General features: G+C 34.5%; 4 protein-coding genes across 5 annotated transcripts; 1 reads left to right on the top strand and 3 right to left on the bottom strand.

Moving 5' to 3' along the window:
* The first annotated feature begins 1 nt into the window (after nt 1).
* Nucleotides 2–1,809, top strand: Bys (Bystin). Its single transcript, XM_070662793.1, has 3 exons — nt 2–237; nt 390–1,312; nt 1,390–1,809. Exons 1-3 carry the CDS (start codon nt 97–99, stop codon nt 1,616–1,618), a joined length of 1,293 nt encoding a protein of 430 aa, XP_070518894.1. The 5' UTR covers nt 2–96; the 3' UTR covers nt 1,619–1,809.
* A 326-nt stretch (nt 1,810–2,135) lies between these two features.
* LOC139106220 (putative sodium-coupled neutral amino acid transporter 10) lies at nt 2,136–5,187 on the bottom strand. The gene is made up of 6 exons (XM_070662787.1): nt 5,041–5,187; nt 4,695–4,965; nt 4,462–4,598; nt 4,157–4,384; nt 3,886–4,090; nt 2,136–3,809 (listed from the first exon to the last, which is right to left on the bottom strand). Exons 2-6 carry the CDS (start codon nt 4,933–4,935, stop codon nt 2,167–2,169), a joined length of 2,454 nt encoding a protein of 817 aa, XP_070518888.1. The 5' UTR covers nt 4,936–4,965; nt 5,041–5,187; the 3' UTR covers nt 2,136–2,166.
* A 296-nt stretch (nt 5,188–5,483) lies between these two features.
* On the bottom strand, nt 5,484–11,612 carry Hdac1 (histone deacetylase 1). The gene is made up of 10 exons (XM_070662792.1): nt 11,461–11,612; nt 10,394–10,506; nt 10,194–10,311; nt 9,742–10,115; nt 9,134–9,281; nt 8,762–9,047; nt 8,442–8,670; nt 8,240–8,330; nt 5,711–8,151; nt 5,484–5,625 (listed from the first exon to the last, which is right to left on the bottom strand). The coding sequence occupies exons 1-9, from the start codon at nt 11,522–11,524 to the stop codon at nt 8,081–8,083; spliced, it is 1,494 nt and encodes a 497-aa protein (XP_070518893.1). The 5' UTR covers nt 11,525–11,612; the 3' UTR covers nt 5,484–5,625; nt 5,711–8,080.
* A 356-nt stretch (nt 11,613–11,968) lies between these two features.
* On the bottom strand, nt 11,969–15,329 carry Grp (serine/threonine-protein kinase grp). 2 transcript variants are annotated; one of them, XM_070662943.1, is made up of 8 exons: nt 15,014–15,329; nt 14,783–14,904; nt 14,237–14,460; nt 13,834–14,154; nt 13,430–13,633; nt 12,573–12,784; nt 12,358–12,492; nt 11,969–12,249 (listed from the first exon to the last, which is right to left on the bottom strand). In XM_070662943.1, the coding sequence occupies exons 2-8, from the start codon at nt 14,842–14,844 to the stop codon at nt 12,052–12,054; spliced, it is 1,356 nt and encodes a 451-aa protein (XP_070519044.1). In that variant the 5' UTR covers nt 14,845–14,904; nt 15,014–15,329; the 3' UTR covers nt 11,969–12,051. The 2 variants fall into 2 exon arrangements, with proteins under 2 accessions (XP_070519044.1, XP_070519045.1); XM_070662944.1 differs by lacking the exons at nt 14,783–14,904; nt 15,014–15,329 and having other exon boundaries at nt 13,834–14,164; nt 14,237–14,353.
* Between the last annotated feature and the right edge of the window lie 2,236 nt (nt 15,330–17,565).

Raw genomic sequence — 17,565 nt, 5'->3', positions numbered from 1 at the left:
TCTAACCTATAATATAGAAGTCTATGCTGTTGACTGTGAAGTACACGTGTTTTTAATTCATGTAGAAGTAAATTATTAAATAAAGCTGTGTTAAAGATGGGTAAAGCGAAGAAAACTAAAGTATCAAAAGGCGAGACAAAGGAGCCGAAAATAGGTTTGGCTGAACAAATAGAACTTGAAAAAACAGTAAAATTAAAAAACAGGCAGAAAACCAGGCGCCGAGCCGAAGAGGAAGAGGTTAATTTCTTTGCATTTATTTCCTTTATTTTTATTTTCTCTCGTTCTCTAAAATCAAATAGAGATAATTAAGTTTCTTGTAGAAGTCATGTTAAAAATTTTTTTTACGTTTCTTATTTTTGTTGTAATTTACATCACTATTTTTTACTTAGTATGTAGAGCCGGCTTTGACGAAAAAGATCTTGTCGCAAGCTAGGAAACAGCAATTGGAAATCGAGGATGAGATTGGTCTTAGTGATCCTAAGCATTCAAAAAAGCCGACGGTAAAACTGGGCTGCGATTTGAGCGATGTCGATCGATCTAGTGAGGATGACGAGCCAGTAGAAGATATTTACTACGAAAATATTGAAATTGACGAAGACGATGAACGGGCGTTGGAGATGTTTATGTCTAGAAATCCAGTGCCCACGAGGACACTGGCTGACATAATAATGGAAAAATTGACCGAAAAAAAGACTGAGATCGAAACACAATTTTCTGATGCTGGTACTGTTCAGTTACAAGATCTAGATCCAAGGGTAAAGGCAATGTATGAGGGCGTCCGTGACGTCCTGGTGAAGTATCGTAGCGGTAAACTACCAAAAGCCTTTAAAGTCGTACCTGCTTTAAAAAATTGGGAACAAATATTATACATTATGGAACCACCAAAATGGTCTGCCGCCGCTATGTATCAGGCAACAAGAATATTTGCTTCAAACTTGAAAGAAAAAATGGCTCAGAGGTTTTACAACTTGGTTCTGTTACCCCGCATTAGAGATGACTTAGCTGAATACAAAAAACTTAATTTCCATTTGTATCAAGCACTGAGGAAAGCACTATTTAAGCCAGCTGGATTTATGAAGGGAATTCTCTTACCACTTTTAGAATCGGGAACATGCACACTTAGAGAGGCTGTTATTATTGGGTCTGTTATTGCAAAAAATTCTATACCAATTTTACATTCCTCAGCGGCTATATTGAAAATCGCCGAGATGGATTACACAGGTGCTAATAGTATCTTTCTCAGGATATTTTTTGATAAAAAATATGCACTTCCATATAGAGTTGTGGACGGAGTAGTATTTCATTTTCTTAGGTAAGCTATATAATTAAAGTAAAATAAATTTCGGAAAATTATTAAAAATTATATTCACAACAAATATAATTTTATAGGTTTGAAAGGGATCCAAGAGAGTTGCCAGTGCTATGGCATCAAGCTCTTTTGACTTTTGTGCAAAGATACAAGAGTGATATCAGTTCTGAACAAAAAGAAGCCTTGTTAGGATTGTTGAAAAAACAGTCACATCATTCGATCACTCCTGAAATTAGGAGAGAATTACAACACGCGAAATGTAGAGACGTAGAAATTACAGAGCCTAAACCGGAAGCAATGGATATTTAATATGTAATGTAGTATATGTATATTGAGATATTGTGAAATTATTGTATCAATATTTGTAATTATAACATATGACATTAGAAAAGATTAGAATTGGTATACTGGTAATTTAATAATAAGATACGATCATTATGTAAAAATACATCTATATTCGGTTCTATAATTAATATTAAAAATTAAATATTTAAAATCAATATTCGTATTTTTACATTACATACAATTATTACACCAGTCAGAAAAATATAGTGTGTAAGATCATAGCGTATACAGCAGTCATATTAATAATCACATTCATATGATTACAAATTATAAACATCATAAATATATCATTATGCTCTTATTATTTATACTCTTATAAACATACACATTCACTCGTCTGAAACAAAAATGTCTATTATGCATTTTGAATTTGATAATTTAGTAATAATTTTATGAACTAAATAAAAAAGAGCACAGCGCAATTCGGAAAGCAATGAGCAATCCACGATTTATATTATAAATATATGATATTATGTTTAGATTCTTTTTTTTTTTTTTTTGTAATTACATATTTATATTTCAGTTTTATCTTTAGGACTTAGAACTTTTGCATCTTTCCGTTTCGTATTCGCATAGTCAGGTTTTAGAGCAGCATGCTGATCCATTGAAATCATCTTCGTTATTAGCTGCTCGGACAAATAGAGATTTGTGTTAATCAGAGGCACTTCTGTTGTACTTGATTTAATTACTTTTCTCTCAGATCCTTCCTTTACCTCTGATTTCTTTGAACTTTCTTGTTGTTTTGTACAAGTTTCACCGACCGTTTCGTCCAAATCTTTAATAGATTTAGTTTTTCCAGTTAGATTATCATTGTTAATTGTCGTGTCGTTCGCATTCACTTCTTTTTCACCAACATCTCTTTTCTCGCGTTCGTTATTTTCCAAAATATCTCGGTGTATAGCGAGAATCTCAGATTCGCTCTTATTCAATGATGGAACTATTGGCTTGTCTAATTTCGATTGATTCGTCATTTTTAATGCTATAGGTACAGAATATTTATCGTTGTATTTCCCTTGCAAGTTATCTGACGTGTTTGCAACTTCATTCGTAAGAACCTCTCTCTTCTCTTCCTTTGCTTGACGATTATGATTTTCTTTAGCAAGTCTCTCTTCCGTAACAGATTTTTGAAAAATTCCTTTTGATAAAACATTTAAAATAGGACCCTTCATATTTTTAGAATCGTTGAAGTCTATTCTTTCTATTTTCATCTTGTCTTGCTTTTCTTTCTGTAATGATTTCTCTGGTGTTTCACGATCGATTACTTTCTCGAGAAGTAATTTATCTGGTGCATTTTCTGATATTTTCTGTGATTCCTTTACAATTTTGTCTTGAGAAACTTCGTGAAATAAATCCAACTTCTTTTTGCTATCTTTAACTACATTTCTATTATTATTCTCGTCTCGAGGTTGCTGCTCTCCATTTAATTCTATTTTATCTACGTTACTCCATTCTTTTTCTTTAGAAATATTTTTTTCAATCATAATCTTATTATTTTCCACATTATCTTTATTGTTTTCTCCTATATTACTTTTGCTTTCAAGTAAAATATTCTCTTTTTGATCAATTTGTACGTTTTCGTTCTTTTTTAATATTTCTTCCTTTGCCATTCTTTGTTTTTCTCTTTCAAATTCTTGCTTTTGTTCTTTGATATCCTTCAAAATTTCCTTTTGTTCCTGCATCATTTGACGCTGCTCCAACTTATGCTTCTCCAACGTTTTTCTGAGTTGTTCATGTCGTTCTGCAGCTCTGGCATTAGCGATATCTCCGTCAGCTGCCAATTCTGATTCTTCCTTCTTTATGGCATCCAAGTTAATAAGATTATCATTTTTCTGCAAATCTATCGCCTGCTCCTTCTCTTCAATTATTTTTATCTTCTCCTCTGCTTTTAAAGTAACAGATTCACTATTTTTAACATTGGTCTTCGTGGCAATTTGCGCTTGTGCATTTAAATTATTATTCTTCTCGATCGTTTCAACTTGATTTTTTATTTCTGGCACAAGAGAGCCTACTGCTATTTTTTCAGACTTTTCGATATTTGGTTTTTCACTAACAATCATACGTTCGACGGGTATTGGCGGTTCTTGTCGAACATCTTCTACTTTCATGTCCAATGTTTTATCCAAATTATTTACGTCAGATAGTTGAGTAATTTTATCTGTAATATAACATTACGAAAATAATATAATAATTTAAAAAAATATAAGAAATACATAAAAGTAAATAATTTGTACCTTTTGCCTTAGGAATGAGTTCTAGACTATTGGGAATATCAGGAATGATATGTAAATTGTCTTTAATTATGTTTAATGGTAAATTATTAATTTGTACGATCGGCTTATTAGTCACCGTCAACTTTGCATTTGTCGTTTCTTCCATAGCGTATAAATTGGCATAAGTACCGAGGATCATAATCCAAACACCAATTATTAAAATACCCTAGATGTAATATACATGTTGTAAAAAAATGTCAAAGAAAAATTTGTAGTTTAATCGGCATTTTACCTGTGCTACTAATCTTTCATTAGTATTTTTACTGCTTATGGATATAAAAAATACTGTTGGGAATATCAAACAAATCATCACACCAATCGTTGATCCCACAATACCAAGAACGAATTCTATGTTCGGCACTAAAATGCCGACGATCAAAGAAATGCTGACTATCACAATAGTTAAACATCGAAACCTTGACTCTGGCAAATAATTGACAGATGATTCATGGGTATATACCTAACAACATTAAAATATTAATTAAAAATTGCAGAATTAGTGTATACTTGAATTAAATTTGTCTAGAGCATACGTACCCGGCGAAATAAAAGAGAATTTAAACTTGCACGGCATGGAAATATGACTAGAGGGAAACTGAACGCGATCGAAAACACGAATCCCAATTTAATCAATTCTGATGTTATGCTAGGTTCAAAACTCAGTAAAATATTTCCTGCAATAGAAAAATAATGACAGTAACAATAAAGAAAATAATAATAACGTCAAATACAAGCCGTTCGCAAGGTACAGCATGTAACAGTTATGTTACCTGTAAACGGTTGGGTACAAAATGCAATGTAACCGAAGAAGCCAACGCACATATATACAAGTGTACATATATTTAATGCTCCTCGTACAACGTCGTTCATCTTCTCTAAGGATACATTTGGAATGGTTTCGTATATTTCGAACAGTTGGGTTTGACAGAAAAGTGCCATGGAAAATATCGGTAGGCATTGGAGAATACCAGCTGGTCTCCAATAATTAACACTGTCAAACCAATCTCCCATAAAAATATGTAAAGTTGATTCACCTACGATCTGTAAATAAGAAAGTATTAATGCTTATATACTTTGTGCAAGCGTGTACTTTTACAAAAATAAGTAGTAGCTTACATATTATACCTTTAATACAAGACAGAGATAGAAAACAATAGTAGCTGTGCAAATGCTAGATAGACTATCGATATTTCGAAACAGTCCCAAAGGTAGGATTATAAAGACGCCGGTGATAATTAGCAAACTGGTGCGAATATCTGCCGGATTCTTGCTCATCATTTTACAGACTATTTGAGGTCCCAAATCGCCAACGACAACAAAATAGGCGATACATGTGCCTAGCATAAAACCAATAATAAATAATTCTACTAAAAACTTTCCCATATAGCCGAATAAATGAAAGGCAAGTAACTCAAAGTTGCGCCTTCTTGATATTACTGCCGACTTGATCAGAAAATGACAGGCTAATCGAGACAAGGCGCTGCATAGAAGCAACACCAGAACAGCCAGTACTATGCCGCATTGCTTGAAGCAAAAGGGCATCGCCAAAACACTCACACCTATGATGCTATTAGCGAGAGTCATTACGTGTGACATTTGAGAGATCATTTTGAATAGCTTATCCTACTGTCCTGTTATAACTTTCTTTTATCGAACACGATGCAACAGGCTTCTTGCAGTTTTACATCCTAATGGATCCTTCTGCAATAAAAAATAATCTGTTAATTATTACAACGTGGTGCAAAATCACTTGTTATCAATTTTCTAGAACTAATATTTTACCAACGTGAGAAACTGCGCTTCTTTTTAGCATCTAAACTAATTTTACGTGCCAATAAATGCACATTAATCAATTTTTATTTTTTCAGCACATTATGAGGTTAAGTTGAATCCGGTTATTGCTACGCATGTCGTTTTAATTTGCGCTAATTGCGCTAAGATACTTATCATTTTTTCAACACTACATCGTACGTCATAGTTTAGTGATAAACCGATTCAGGGAAAGGTATCGAAACGTCAGGTTTTTGGCAAGCTGCCACCTTGGATAGTTTAGGTTTTATCATGCGGTGCGAACAATACATGCGCACATTCGTGCACATATACGTGCGTGTATGAATATATAAATTACATATCTATCGAATAAATTTAATTATAAAACGCCTCATTTATTCACAATTGTTCTTGAAAGCGAATAAGGAAAACTTGGATGCCTCAGTCTCTCAGAACCTGTTTAAAATTTTTCAAAAATATAAAAATTTTGCAGAACTACATATATAGATTTCTTTATTTATTTTTTGTTTTTTTTTATTATAAATATTTAAAAACGTCCATATGTGTACTCTTATGAGTGGACATTAAATACCTAATACTTGATCTAAATTTCGAATTGACCATACACGAGACACAACGTGATTATTTCTTTGAATTTTTGTATACGGATATGATGCCAGTCAATCGCATGTTACAGCTTATTACAAGTAACATTACGGTTCACCAAACTGCAGACCTGATCGAATGTACTCTGACATCGTTAGAAAAAAAAGAATAAAAAACAAGCAATATTTATATACATAAGATTAAAAATACATTGTTATTGCTACCGCATGAAAATCTGGAAATATGTTAAAACGCAGATTAAAGACAAATTTTCTAATAAATCCTTTGTTACAATAAGATCAACGCAAGTTCGATCCTTGGAATGACATCGCGATCTTAAATCCTTGTTGCAAAGATCGATCCGGATGCCATAAGGATATTTTTATATCCTTTTTATACCTATATATAAATTAAGATAAGTTTTGTCTAGTACATGTTTAAGATTCTACAATTACATTTTAAATTGATTACATGATTCTTAACTGCCCTAGCTTTACCGCACTTTTTTTTTTCTCGTTTTGTCTTTTTTGCATATACATTACTGAACAAAATTTAGGATTATTATCTATCGGTTTCTTAGAGGTACCTCTCTTAGTTTATCTAGTCAATAATGTCGAAATTAACTTATATAACAAGTTCTTCGATTTAATACAATAAAACAAATATAAGAATATAATTTTATTAAGCTAAAATATTTTGTTGCTTTTGCTTTTTAAAATATATGTTACCAGTTAATAATACTTCTGCAATTTGCCAGATAAACTTGAGGAGTAGCCAAATGAAACATTGGATAATTTTTCGAGTAATGTAAGACATATTTTACACCTTCATACAGAACATTATTATGAATTCAGTATTATAATTGCATGCAAAAATTAATTTTTTTTTTTAAGATTAATTCGCATTATTATGTACAAGAATAGGAAGCGAATAAATGTATCAATGCACGATTTATAAGAGCAGTTGATTAAAGGATAATTCTATCCTTTTCTTAGTGTAAACTATTTACTATGTAAGTCTCTATTAAGTGATTCAATAAATCACGGATAGGTAAGAAAATGTCTAAAATTACATTCGATCGCAAATAAAATGCGACCGGCGTATTTTTATATACGTATCCTCCTATTTCACATGAGTTTGATTGCAATATTCAGGCGATATAATCTTTATATCTTAAATTAATCATTATTTTAAGACCTAATCTTGGAATAATTGTAAATATATGTGTGTAAAAATTCTTGAAGTACTTATATAAAATTCTGAAACATAGTCGCGACCTATTCATGAATAATGTCTTGTACAAAAACTAAATTACAAGTCAAAGTAATATGCTATAAACGAATATATAAAAAAATCGTAGTCAGATTTTAACTAACTACGAATCGATCGACACATTATTTCGTGAATGCGAATATTTCTAATCTTTGTGCAGTATTTTCATCTTTTAGAACAACATATTTCAGAACACTCAGAGATATACTTCGGAATTGCTAATTGTTTATGGTTAAAATTGTATTATAAGCTACTTACACGCTCATACGTGTCAATTTCAATGAGAATAACGCTCCACGAATGCATCTGATATTTCTAGACATCTAAATATTTTTTTAAGATTTTTGATAAAAACATAATGATTTTGAATTATAAGACGCGCGCGAGGTAGAGACAGCAGATATTTATGCACCGTGTGCTGTCATTATTTAAGTTATTTAAACTTATTTGTTACTTAATTTAAATAAGAGTTTCTCCATTTTCTCAGATGCTCCGGGGCAACCGTCTATCAGGGATTCGCTCCACCATCTTTCTTGGCCTCTTCACTTGTAGGATTTATTTTTTCGTCTTTTTCATTTTCTAAACATTTAAATAATAATTATATTCTTATTCTTTAATTGCAAATGTAACACAACAAAGCCAGCAATATTTAAATCCTATTTAATACCTTTTGGTTCTGTTTTTATATCTTCTTCTTTCTTTATATCAGTATCCATGGCCTCTTGACCTTTCTCCAGACGAGGACGTTTTCTGGAACCCTAGATTAATATGAAAAAGAATAAAATAGAAATATTTATACATTTAAATCTTTTTTTTAATTTATAGTACTATGCACAAAATATTACATTACTGTAATAAGTAAATAATACCTTGTACGATCTATTGTCTCTCCGTCCGCCTTCACCTTCGTCTTCACTATCACTATATTCGTTTTCATGTTGCATTCTTTTATCTAAGTCGCGTTGAGGCAATCTGTCATCCGGATTAACTTTCTCTTCAGCTTCTGAATCTTCAATAACAGCTCCATCCTCTGGTATTGCTTGAACTTGTACACCAGGCGCATGAGGTAGCATTCTTAAATTTTCGAACAGTCTTGTTCTACGAATAAACAAATTAGCTTAGTTCTAGTATTCACAAAAAATTAATCTTTAATTAAAATGATTAGTAATTAGTTGTAAAAATTGCTTACTTTATTTTTTCCAGATATTCAGGAGTATTTTGATTTGCCATATTTGATGGACTAATATGTAATTTAAAGTCTGGACCAAAGTATTCGAAATAATCATTATATGGAAGCTCATTAGCGATTTCGCATCCAAGAGCAACCGATGTTTCGTATGTCCAACATCTGGATACATTTCTAATGGTGTAACCACCACCTCCAACCATCAAGAAAGGCAAATTATATTTTTTCACAAATTCCACACATTTACCATGACCTCTCACAGTTAAATTAAAGCATCCCAGTCGATCACCTAATTACCACATCGATTAATTTACATAAAAAATTCTCTCATTTTATTGTGTAAAAATAATGAGTTTATTATTTAAAAAATCTTGCCTGTCAATGAATCAGCTCCACACTGTAGAACAACAGCAGAAGGTTGAAACGTTTCCATTACTTTCGAGATAATAGGGACAAAGATTGATTCATAACTTTCATCGTCCATACCATCTCTTAAAGGTATGTTGACTGCATAGTATTTTCCCTGTTAATAAAAAAACATGTAATTTATTACTTCATATATTTTTAGATGTATTGTAAAAAAGCGAAGTTAGGATCAGGACATTCAGGCGAGGATGCCTGAGATCGCGAGAAACAAACTCCGGACGACAATAATAAGTTTAAACGAAGCAACGATAACGGGAAATAGTTAGGGCACAAAACTTATAAAATGGATCGACAGTGTCAAGAGAGTCGTTTCTTATTTTTTTTTTTTTCGATAGTTATTCCCGAACACGCTGAAAATAGAACCGTGCTTGTATATTTCTGCTGTTTAGTAAAACAATTAAAGTAATTATCTATTCAGTGCGGTCTCATTTAATTCTTCAAATAATCTCAAAAATTAAAAGTAAACCGGGAACGTATTCACGGGCCGAAAACGCGAAAACCTAGCATCGAAGCAGCGGTACTCTCTTTTAGTTTAGCATTCTGATAAATTTCTTTACCTTGCCCGCTCCAATATCACGAAGATCTCCTGTTCCAGGAAAATATTCACCATATTTGTGGAATGAAACTGTCATTACTCTATCTGTTGTATAAAAAGCTTCTTCTACGCCATCGCCATGATGGACATCAATATCAATATATAAAACTCTCTGATGATATTTTAATAATTCCAATATTCCAAGTACAATATCATTTACATAGCAAAAGCCAGAGGCTTCACTCTTTTTGGCATGATGTAATCCACCACCCCAATTAATGCAAATTTCGGAAGCTTGTTTATTAAGCTTTACAGCAGCAGCTACAGATCCACCAGCTGATAATTGACAAAACTCATACAAACCATCAAAAACTGGACAGTCTTCTCCTACATTAACTAAAAATAAAAGAAAAAAAGAAATAATAAATATTTTGCATTTTAATACTACAGCTTAGCAAATTAATGATATCTTACATCGTTGCATTTGTTTGTTATATTCTGACATGTTATCTGGCCTTATAGATCTCAAAAATCTAATATATTCGTCACTGTGAAATTTTGTCATCTCATCTGCTGTGGCTTTATGAGGCCGCTAAACATAATAATATTTTATTCCCAACATATAATATTAAGTGTGCTTTTTGTAAAGTTAAAAGTGTCTAACAAGTGCTTACATAAATTTCCATCTTCCTATAAAGACCATAGTTCAAAAGTAAATTATGTGTCATCCTTATGCGATGTGGCTTCATAGGATGTCCTTGGCCATAATAATAATTTCCAATGTCACCTAAATTAATTAAAGAAACACGCGTGTAAGTTATGCTTAAAAAATGCAATATATTTGACTATTATTGAGCAACGCGAGTTGGCCGTTGAGTTACGATACACCGGAATGCACCTGAGAATCTCTCGCAATAACCTATGCAAAAACCGTATTATATTTCACTGTGCTTGTCAAAATATCGTTTTTAGGGTAAATTATCTTTAATAAAGTTAAATTATACTCGAAAAACGACCTTTCGTAGTTCGTATTAGTCAATAATCTTGTAAAATTCCACTTTATTCATCATAACCTAACCTATTGCGATCTGAAGCTTGAGCTATCAATTTTGTTTTACTTGTGACAAAACACCATCTCGTGATTAGAAAGGGTTATAGTTTTAAACGTGGTATAGATAATTATTGCTACATATGGCAATATATATGTAAAAATTCATGACTTGGTAAAACATTCAAGTTCTACTGTATAACCTCATTTCTACACGAGGCCTGCTAAGACATCGAATTCTTCGCTTATCAGCTGTCATTGTCGAGAGTAGATAGATTAAAAAATTCTTATTTGTAGTAAGAGATATTGATTTGATAACATCAAAGTACTCAATGTACAAGACAGTACATATATATAGCAATGGCCGACGCTTGCCCAAGCTTGGCTACGATCGCACGTAGCCGCAGTTAAGAATCTGTTGTCTTAACGTTCTAAAAATCGTATTATCTATATCGAGAAGCACACAAATGATAGAGTAACACGCTAGAATGATGGCATTTAGGCATATTTAACGTCGACAAATCGCAGAGTGGGCAATTTGCCATCGGATGCCCAGCTAGATCACTCGAAATACACGCGGGTAAGCGCGATCGGCGCAAACACATTTTACAAGCTTCTCCCCCCACGCGTGTGTGTGCGTACGGCATTTTTCGCGGTATCACAAAGTATAGTGGATTGCCTTCAATAACTTACTGTCATAATAGTAGCACACGCGTTTCCTGCTATGCGGTTGCATAGACATTTTTACTGGATCCATTTTGACAAAATTGACAAAACGCACGACACGGAATTAAACGAGGACCGCGGGTGTCGCTGCTCTCATCAACAGACACAGCGTCGCTAAAACGACCGGACGCGCAGGCGTCGAATACTCGTATGCGAAGTTATAGGCTTGACGCGAAGGTAGCGTTGCGGTGCAATGACTGCCTTGCCCATAAATACTAAACTACAAAGATCGGAAATCCAGATATAAAAAATCACGGAAATTTGGACGTAAAAACGAATATTTTCAATGAACAATATCCCTTAGAAATGCTACATAATAATCAAAGTAAAACATATTTGTTAGTCTTTTTTTCATATTTATAAATTTTACTTACATTAATTTTATAATTCGATTTATTAAAAAGCGTAAAATTTATATTTTCCTCTATCAATTTTTATTTATGGAACAGAATGTATAAAATAGAATCTAGAAACATATAAGGCAAATATTTTTTATATTAAAATGTTACAAAATATATATATACAAAATTACATTTTTATAAAAATTTATTACAATTATTAACTCTTCGAGTATGCCACAGAACTTTTCAGAATAACATCTTCCATCGTGTATTTGATCTTGATAAATGCTCTTTTAAATTCCAAACCGCAACCTTTGGACAAGCGAAAATCAACTAATAAATTTCCGTCCATTTCTATAAAATTCACTTTAAAAACCAGCGACATTTTACGTCTATCTGTAGTCAATATCGTCACCTGTAAGAACATTTAACTGTATGAGTATTATGATATTATTATATCTAATGTTACTCAGTGTTGAAAATTTAAATTGCAAATAATTCTATATTGTATTGTGTGCCTTACCACGCCAGATTCATTAACACGATACGCGTATTTTTCTTTCTCACAGTATTTTATAAGTCTCTTTACAGTTTCTTCACATTTTATTTTAACAAAGAACCTAGTCATTCGGCGAACTAGTCTTTGGAAGGAGTTTTGCTGTTAGAAGAATATAAAGTTATATAAATATTTTTTGTAATAATTGTACATTAAATCAAAATTTAGCAAATATTACATACCTGACTCTGTTGTGTAAACGCCTGTAATTGTGTGCCTAGTAAAAGATCTTCCACGTGCGCTGGTTGGGAAAATGAAAACTTTGACCGTTCATCCAAATTAAATTGAATTACATTATTTTCCATCCTGGGGAATTCAGGCTGAGATAAACAGACATTTCTTAAATTTTCATCTTCTACTTCATAAAAACGATTCCATCCATCTACTTGATCACCTGTAAAATCGTAAATATTTTATATTAATAAAATATAATTCTTATTAAAATAAATTTTATACAAAACATCTATTATAATAAAACGCTTATTATCACTTCGTCAATTATTGCTAAATTATTATAAAACGTAATAAAAATATGTGCATTATTTTAGAAGTACATGCCAATGCTCTTTGCTTTGGTAATCTAGCTTTATGATACTTAATTAAACTCATAGAGCTGTATTACCAAAGAAAAGGCAAAAGCGTTGCTAGTCTTTTGTAAAAATGCCTATTTTATTGTTTTATGGCAGACAGATGTAAATAGATCCTCGGCATCGTGAAGAATTAGTACTTATCCAAGGTTTCTTCCGATTGTTAACAGTGAAATTTACGGGATAACATGTTGACCCTATCATCAATCTTAGAGAATTAAGTTATTATTTTTTTTACACAGAAAAAAAAAATAATAAGAATCCGTTGTATGCAGTATCCACTAAATTAGGTACCAAGTTCCTTTGAGTAAATTTATTAATACTCAGAGTCACTCAGTACCTGATCAAGTAAACACTATTAAGATGCTTTCAATGTCAATCTTCTATCGATATTAACCAAATAAATTAATTTGCTAGATATTGATTTTTACCAATTTAAAATATAGTTTTACCTTTAGTAAAATTTGTAGTAAACCATCTGTGTTGCTTAATGTTTGACATTGTATATCTTGCCGATGGTGAATCCGTAAGGATTTTTCTTATTAGTGATAATGACGAATTGTCCAGTTTTTTCCATGGCGTAAAAGACATATATTTTCCACTTTTCCATGCAACATATTCCGGACATTCTGCCTGGGGATGATCCCATGGCAGTTCTATATTTTAGACATGGACCAGTTAAAAACTAAGAAATGCAAGCCAGGCATTAGATATTTTAATAAACTTTAAATTAAAACACTGACTTGTATGATATGCAAAGTAATTGTAGTTTTCAGTGTTAATTGCAAGTTTTAATTTAAAATAATTCGATTATATACATATATTAAATCAATTTTTGTCTCAGTTTTAAATTTACCTCCAGCCAATAAAGCCACAAGAATAATTCCACAAGACCATATATCTGCAGGTTCCGCGTGATATGTTCTTACCAATACTTCTGGTGCAACATAAGGTAATGTTCCACATTTCTTCTCCAAAAGACGTTCTTTACCTTGCATACGATATATTGTTGCTAAACCAAAATCACTTATTTTTAAATTGTCATTATCATCGAGAAGTAAATTCTCTGGCTTCAGATCTCTATGTGCAACCCCACGACTATGTAGATATTCTACTCCAGAAATTAATTGTCTAAAATACTTTTGAGCTCCCCACATTGGCATACCAACATCAGGTTCTGTAATAAGCTTAAAATTTATTCATGTACTTTTCATAATTTCCTATACATTTCACTATTGTTTTATAAATTTTAATCTTACCAATTCTATCAAATAGCTCACCACCTGAGGCATACTCCAGAAATATATATTCCATGTTCGATTCGCTACGTTTTCCAAAATATTGTATAATATTTGGATTTGATAACATACGATGAATAGCAGTTTCCTTGCGAACAGTTTGCTTTGCATCTGGATGCTTCTCAATGTCAACCATTTTCATAGCAACGGCTTCACTTGTAGATTTATTTACAACTAGTTTAACCCTACAGAAATAATATTAGATTACAATCGTAATTAAAACAAAATATGCATTCTATTATTTTCCTTAATTAATTTTTTTTTTAACATAAAAAAAAAACTTGTTCATAGCAAATTTTGGAAGTAGCAAAAAAATTAATCAGAGACTTATATACTGAGAGAGAATCGATTTCTTAGTCTAAACAGTGAGAACAATGGATGGCTTAGATGCCAAGGGTAAATGTTGAAACATCGTAGCACATGTATTCGCCTAAGTTTAAACAAAGGGTAAAAAAAAGAAGAGGGAAAAAAACAAAAAAAAAAAAAAAAAAAGAGAGAAAGACATACTCGCCATAGGCACCTTCGCCTAGGGTATGCCCTAGGTACCAGCCGTCTACGAACTCCATCATCTCGGCATACTTCTCGTTCGGATGCGATAACGGAATACTCTTGACGCCTTATCGCGCGTTCTGGAAACAATAATGTATTTAATAACGCGAACGTTTTCCCCGATATTGGCAGCGCGTCTCGACCGTGATGTCGAACGCAATCGTGTTTTCGGCGAACGAAAATACTTACACGCAAGTCCATCCGGCCGTTACGGCCGACAAGATTTTCAAGCACGTGGTTACGGCGGGTTACATGGAGGAGCCTGTCGCGCCACACTCTCTCTCCTTTTTTCCCCTCTCTCTCCGTCTCTCTCAACGAAAGCCGGCACGCGCGAAAAGTGCCGTCGACGGTGCGAAATAATACAAAAGTTACGACGATATTTGGCACGCCGTGGCGGAACGACACGCGAAATGTTCAACGTTGAGCTGGCGCGAGTCAAACGCACGAGATAGCCATCCAACACATCTCCTCGATGGACCCACGAAAATTTACGCGACTACGAGCTACGCGAGAGAGAAAACGAAGGGAAGAAAGAGAGAAAGGAAACGATGGAAAGAACGCAGGCGCGGTACCTTAAGGCTGTTACTACGTACATCCGACGATTGGACCACGATATTGTCGGACGTAGCGATTGGCTGCGGGATAGAAAATTTATATGGATTCAAGAAATGTTCTATTCCGCAGCCAATTGCTACGTTCAACGATGTCGTTATCCAATAATACGTAATAGCAGCCTAAGGCCCGATCTACATTACCGTAGAAAGCTTCGAGTCGTAAGAAATTAGCCAATCACATTAGACGAAAGTAGAAAGGTTGTATTTTTTTTTTTTTTAATAAATTTAGGAACACTTACTTTTATAAGCAGAATGCAAACCGCTGCATTCGCTCATGTGCGGTACATAGACATGAACATATCGTAATCATGAGCATTTTGGGACAGTGCACTGCAATGCATGTGCCTGTTAGATTCACGTAATCCCACGGTCGTGCTGAATTTTCATCTCCCGACTGAAAACTACGCGATAGAGAAAAGGGACTCGAGGAAGATGAGAGAGCGGAAAAAAAAGAAGACCTGAAAACGAGAGAGAAGAAGCGGAGTGAGAGCGAGAAAGAGAGAGGGAAACAAAGAGAAGGAAAAGGAAGCTCCGGAAGAAAGTAAAAAAAAAAAAAGAAGGAACGGCCTACGTACTACGAAACGTAAATCGACTGTAGTATAATACTATGAGTTAGTCACACCCACAAGCCGGTTGTGGGTTCAATATTTTCTCTCTCTCTCTCTCTCTCTATTTTGTTCGCTTGCTTCCTCAGTCTACGTTATCTTTCTTTCAGTTCTCGTTTTTGTACGCGTGAACGCGTGCGATTGCGTATACAACGACACGAGGTCAAGCGTGCGTGTCGTATATATGTACTGGCCTTGCCGCGTTCTAATTGTAACAAGGCGACGATAAGAACGGCGAGATAGCGTGGGAATTTTCGGAACGTTCCGCGTTTCACATCCGGACTATCGGCTGGAACCGGCATCGTTCAAAGCCACCAACGAAAAAGTCTATACTCGTTTGAAAGAAGATAAAAAAAAATAAAAATAAAAAAAAAACATCTCGATCCACGTGAGTTTTATTTTCTTTTTCCGAGGAATTTTTTTAAACGTTTTGAAATTATTTTTGAGCTGCCTTCTTTTAAATATTGATTAAACAATTTTTTTTTACGTTTGCGATAGTTTTTTTTATCGCATAGATAACATCAGCGACTTGCCCGGGACTCGTTCTTGCGGTCATGAGCGAGTGCCTCGCCGGTGCTCGAAAACACCTGACGAAACGTCCACGACGAGGCACGATGTAACCTGATAAATATCGTGGTAAATGGGGAGAAAGAGAAGGAGAAGAGCAACGGTGTGCATTTGGAATGGTATATGCGTGAATCTCCGGCGTCCGGTCGCGTGAAGAATCGTCTTTGTTGCGGGCGACCGAACGGAACCAGCCGGTTCCGCGCAGCAAATTGCTCTTTCGAGGAAGATATACTTTGTTCTCCTGTCCTCTTTCTCTCTTTGTCTGACGCGCCGATTTGTAACTTAGCGTGAAAAAGCACGACGCCGATTCCTCGCGGTACGAGCGACTCTGGAAACGTCGAGAGAAAAATCAGCGCGAGAAACGCTGGGAGGCTTCCAAAGCTGGAGCCGAAATCGGGAAGGACCCTTCGGCGCTTCTCGTCGAGGTGATTTTCCTCAACGTTTGCAACGATACTTTGTGCCGGTGGGATCTATACCGCCGAGATCCGGCGGTTTCTATGGGGCCTCGAGGTCGGGCCCGGCACGGCGGCGATCTCGCGCGGTCGAGTTTCTTTGTGATCGGGGCTCAACCGGGAAACCGGTTTCATTGGCGGAAGACCCTCTTTCGGTCTCGCTCTTTCTCTTTCGCCTCGCGAGGCGAGCCGAATATGAATCGTACCTCGGCTGTTTCAATAGACAGGGCACCGTCGACGGCGTGTGCGCGCGTAAACTGGTTATCGCCGATCGTATGTAATCGACATGCGGACGACACGCGTCCACGCCGCCGGTTGTGCATATCGATAAGCACGTGCACGCAGATGCGAGAGCGGTTCGTCAGCCCTTCGGTCCTTCTCTGTCCCCAATTCTCCTTTCTTTTTTTTTTTTTTTTGTTCACACCGAATTACATAAGTGGCGTGGATATGCCGAAGGTCCGTCCGCGAAGCTAACGTTAAGTGGCTACGATACATGAAATATT

This window comes from Cardiocondyla obscurior, linkage group LG10, assembly GCF_019399895.1.
Source record: "Cardiocondyla obscurior isolate alpha-2009 linkage group LG10, Cobs3.1, whole genome shotgun sequence".
Lineage (NCBI taxonomy): Eukaryota > Metazoa > Arthropoda > Insecta > Hymenoptera > Formicidae > Cardiocondyla > Cardiocondyla obscurior.
This window is presented reverse-complemented; position numbering and strand designations above follow the sequence as displayed.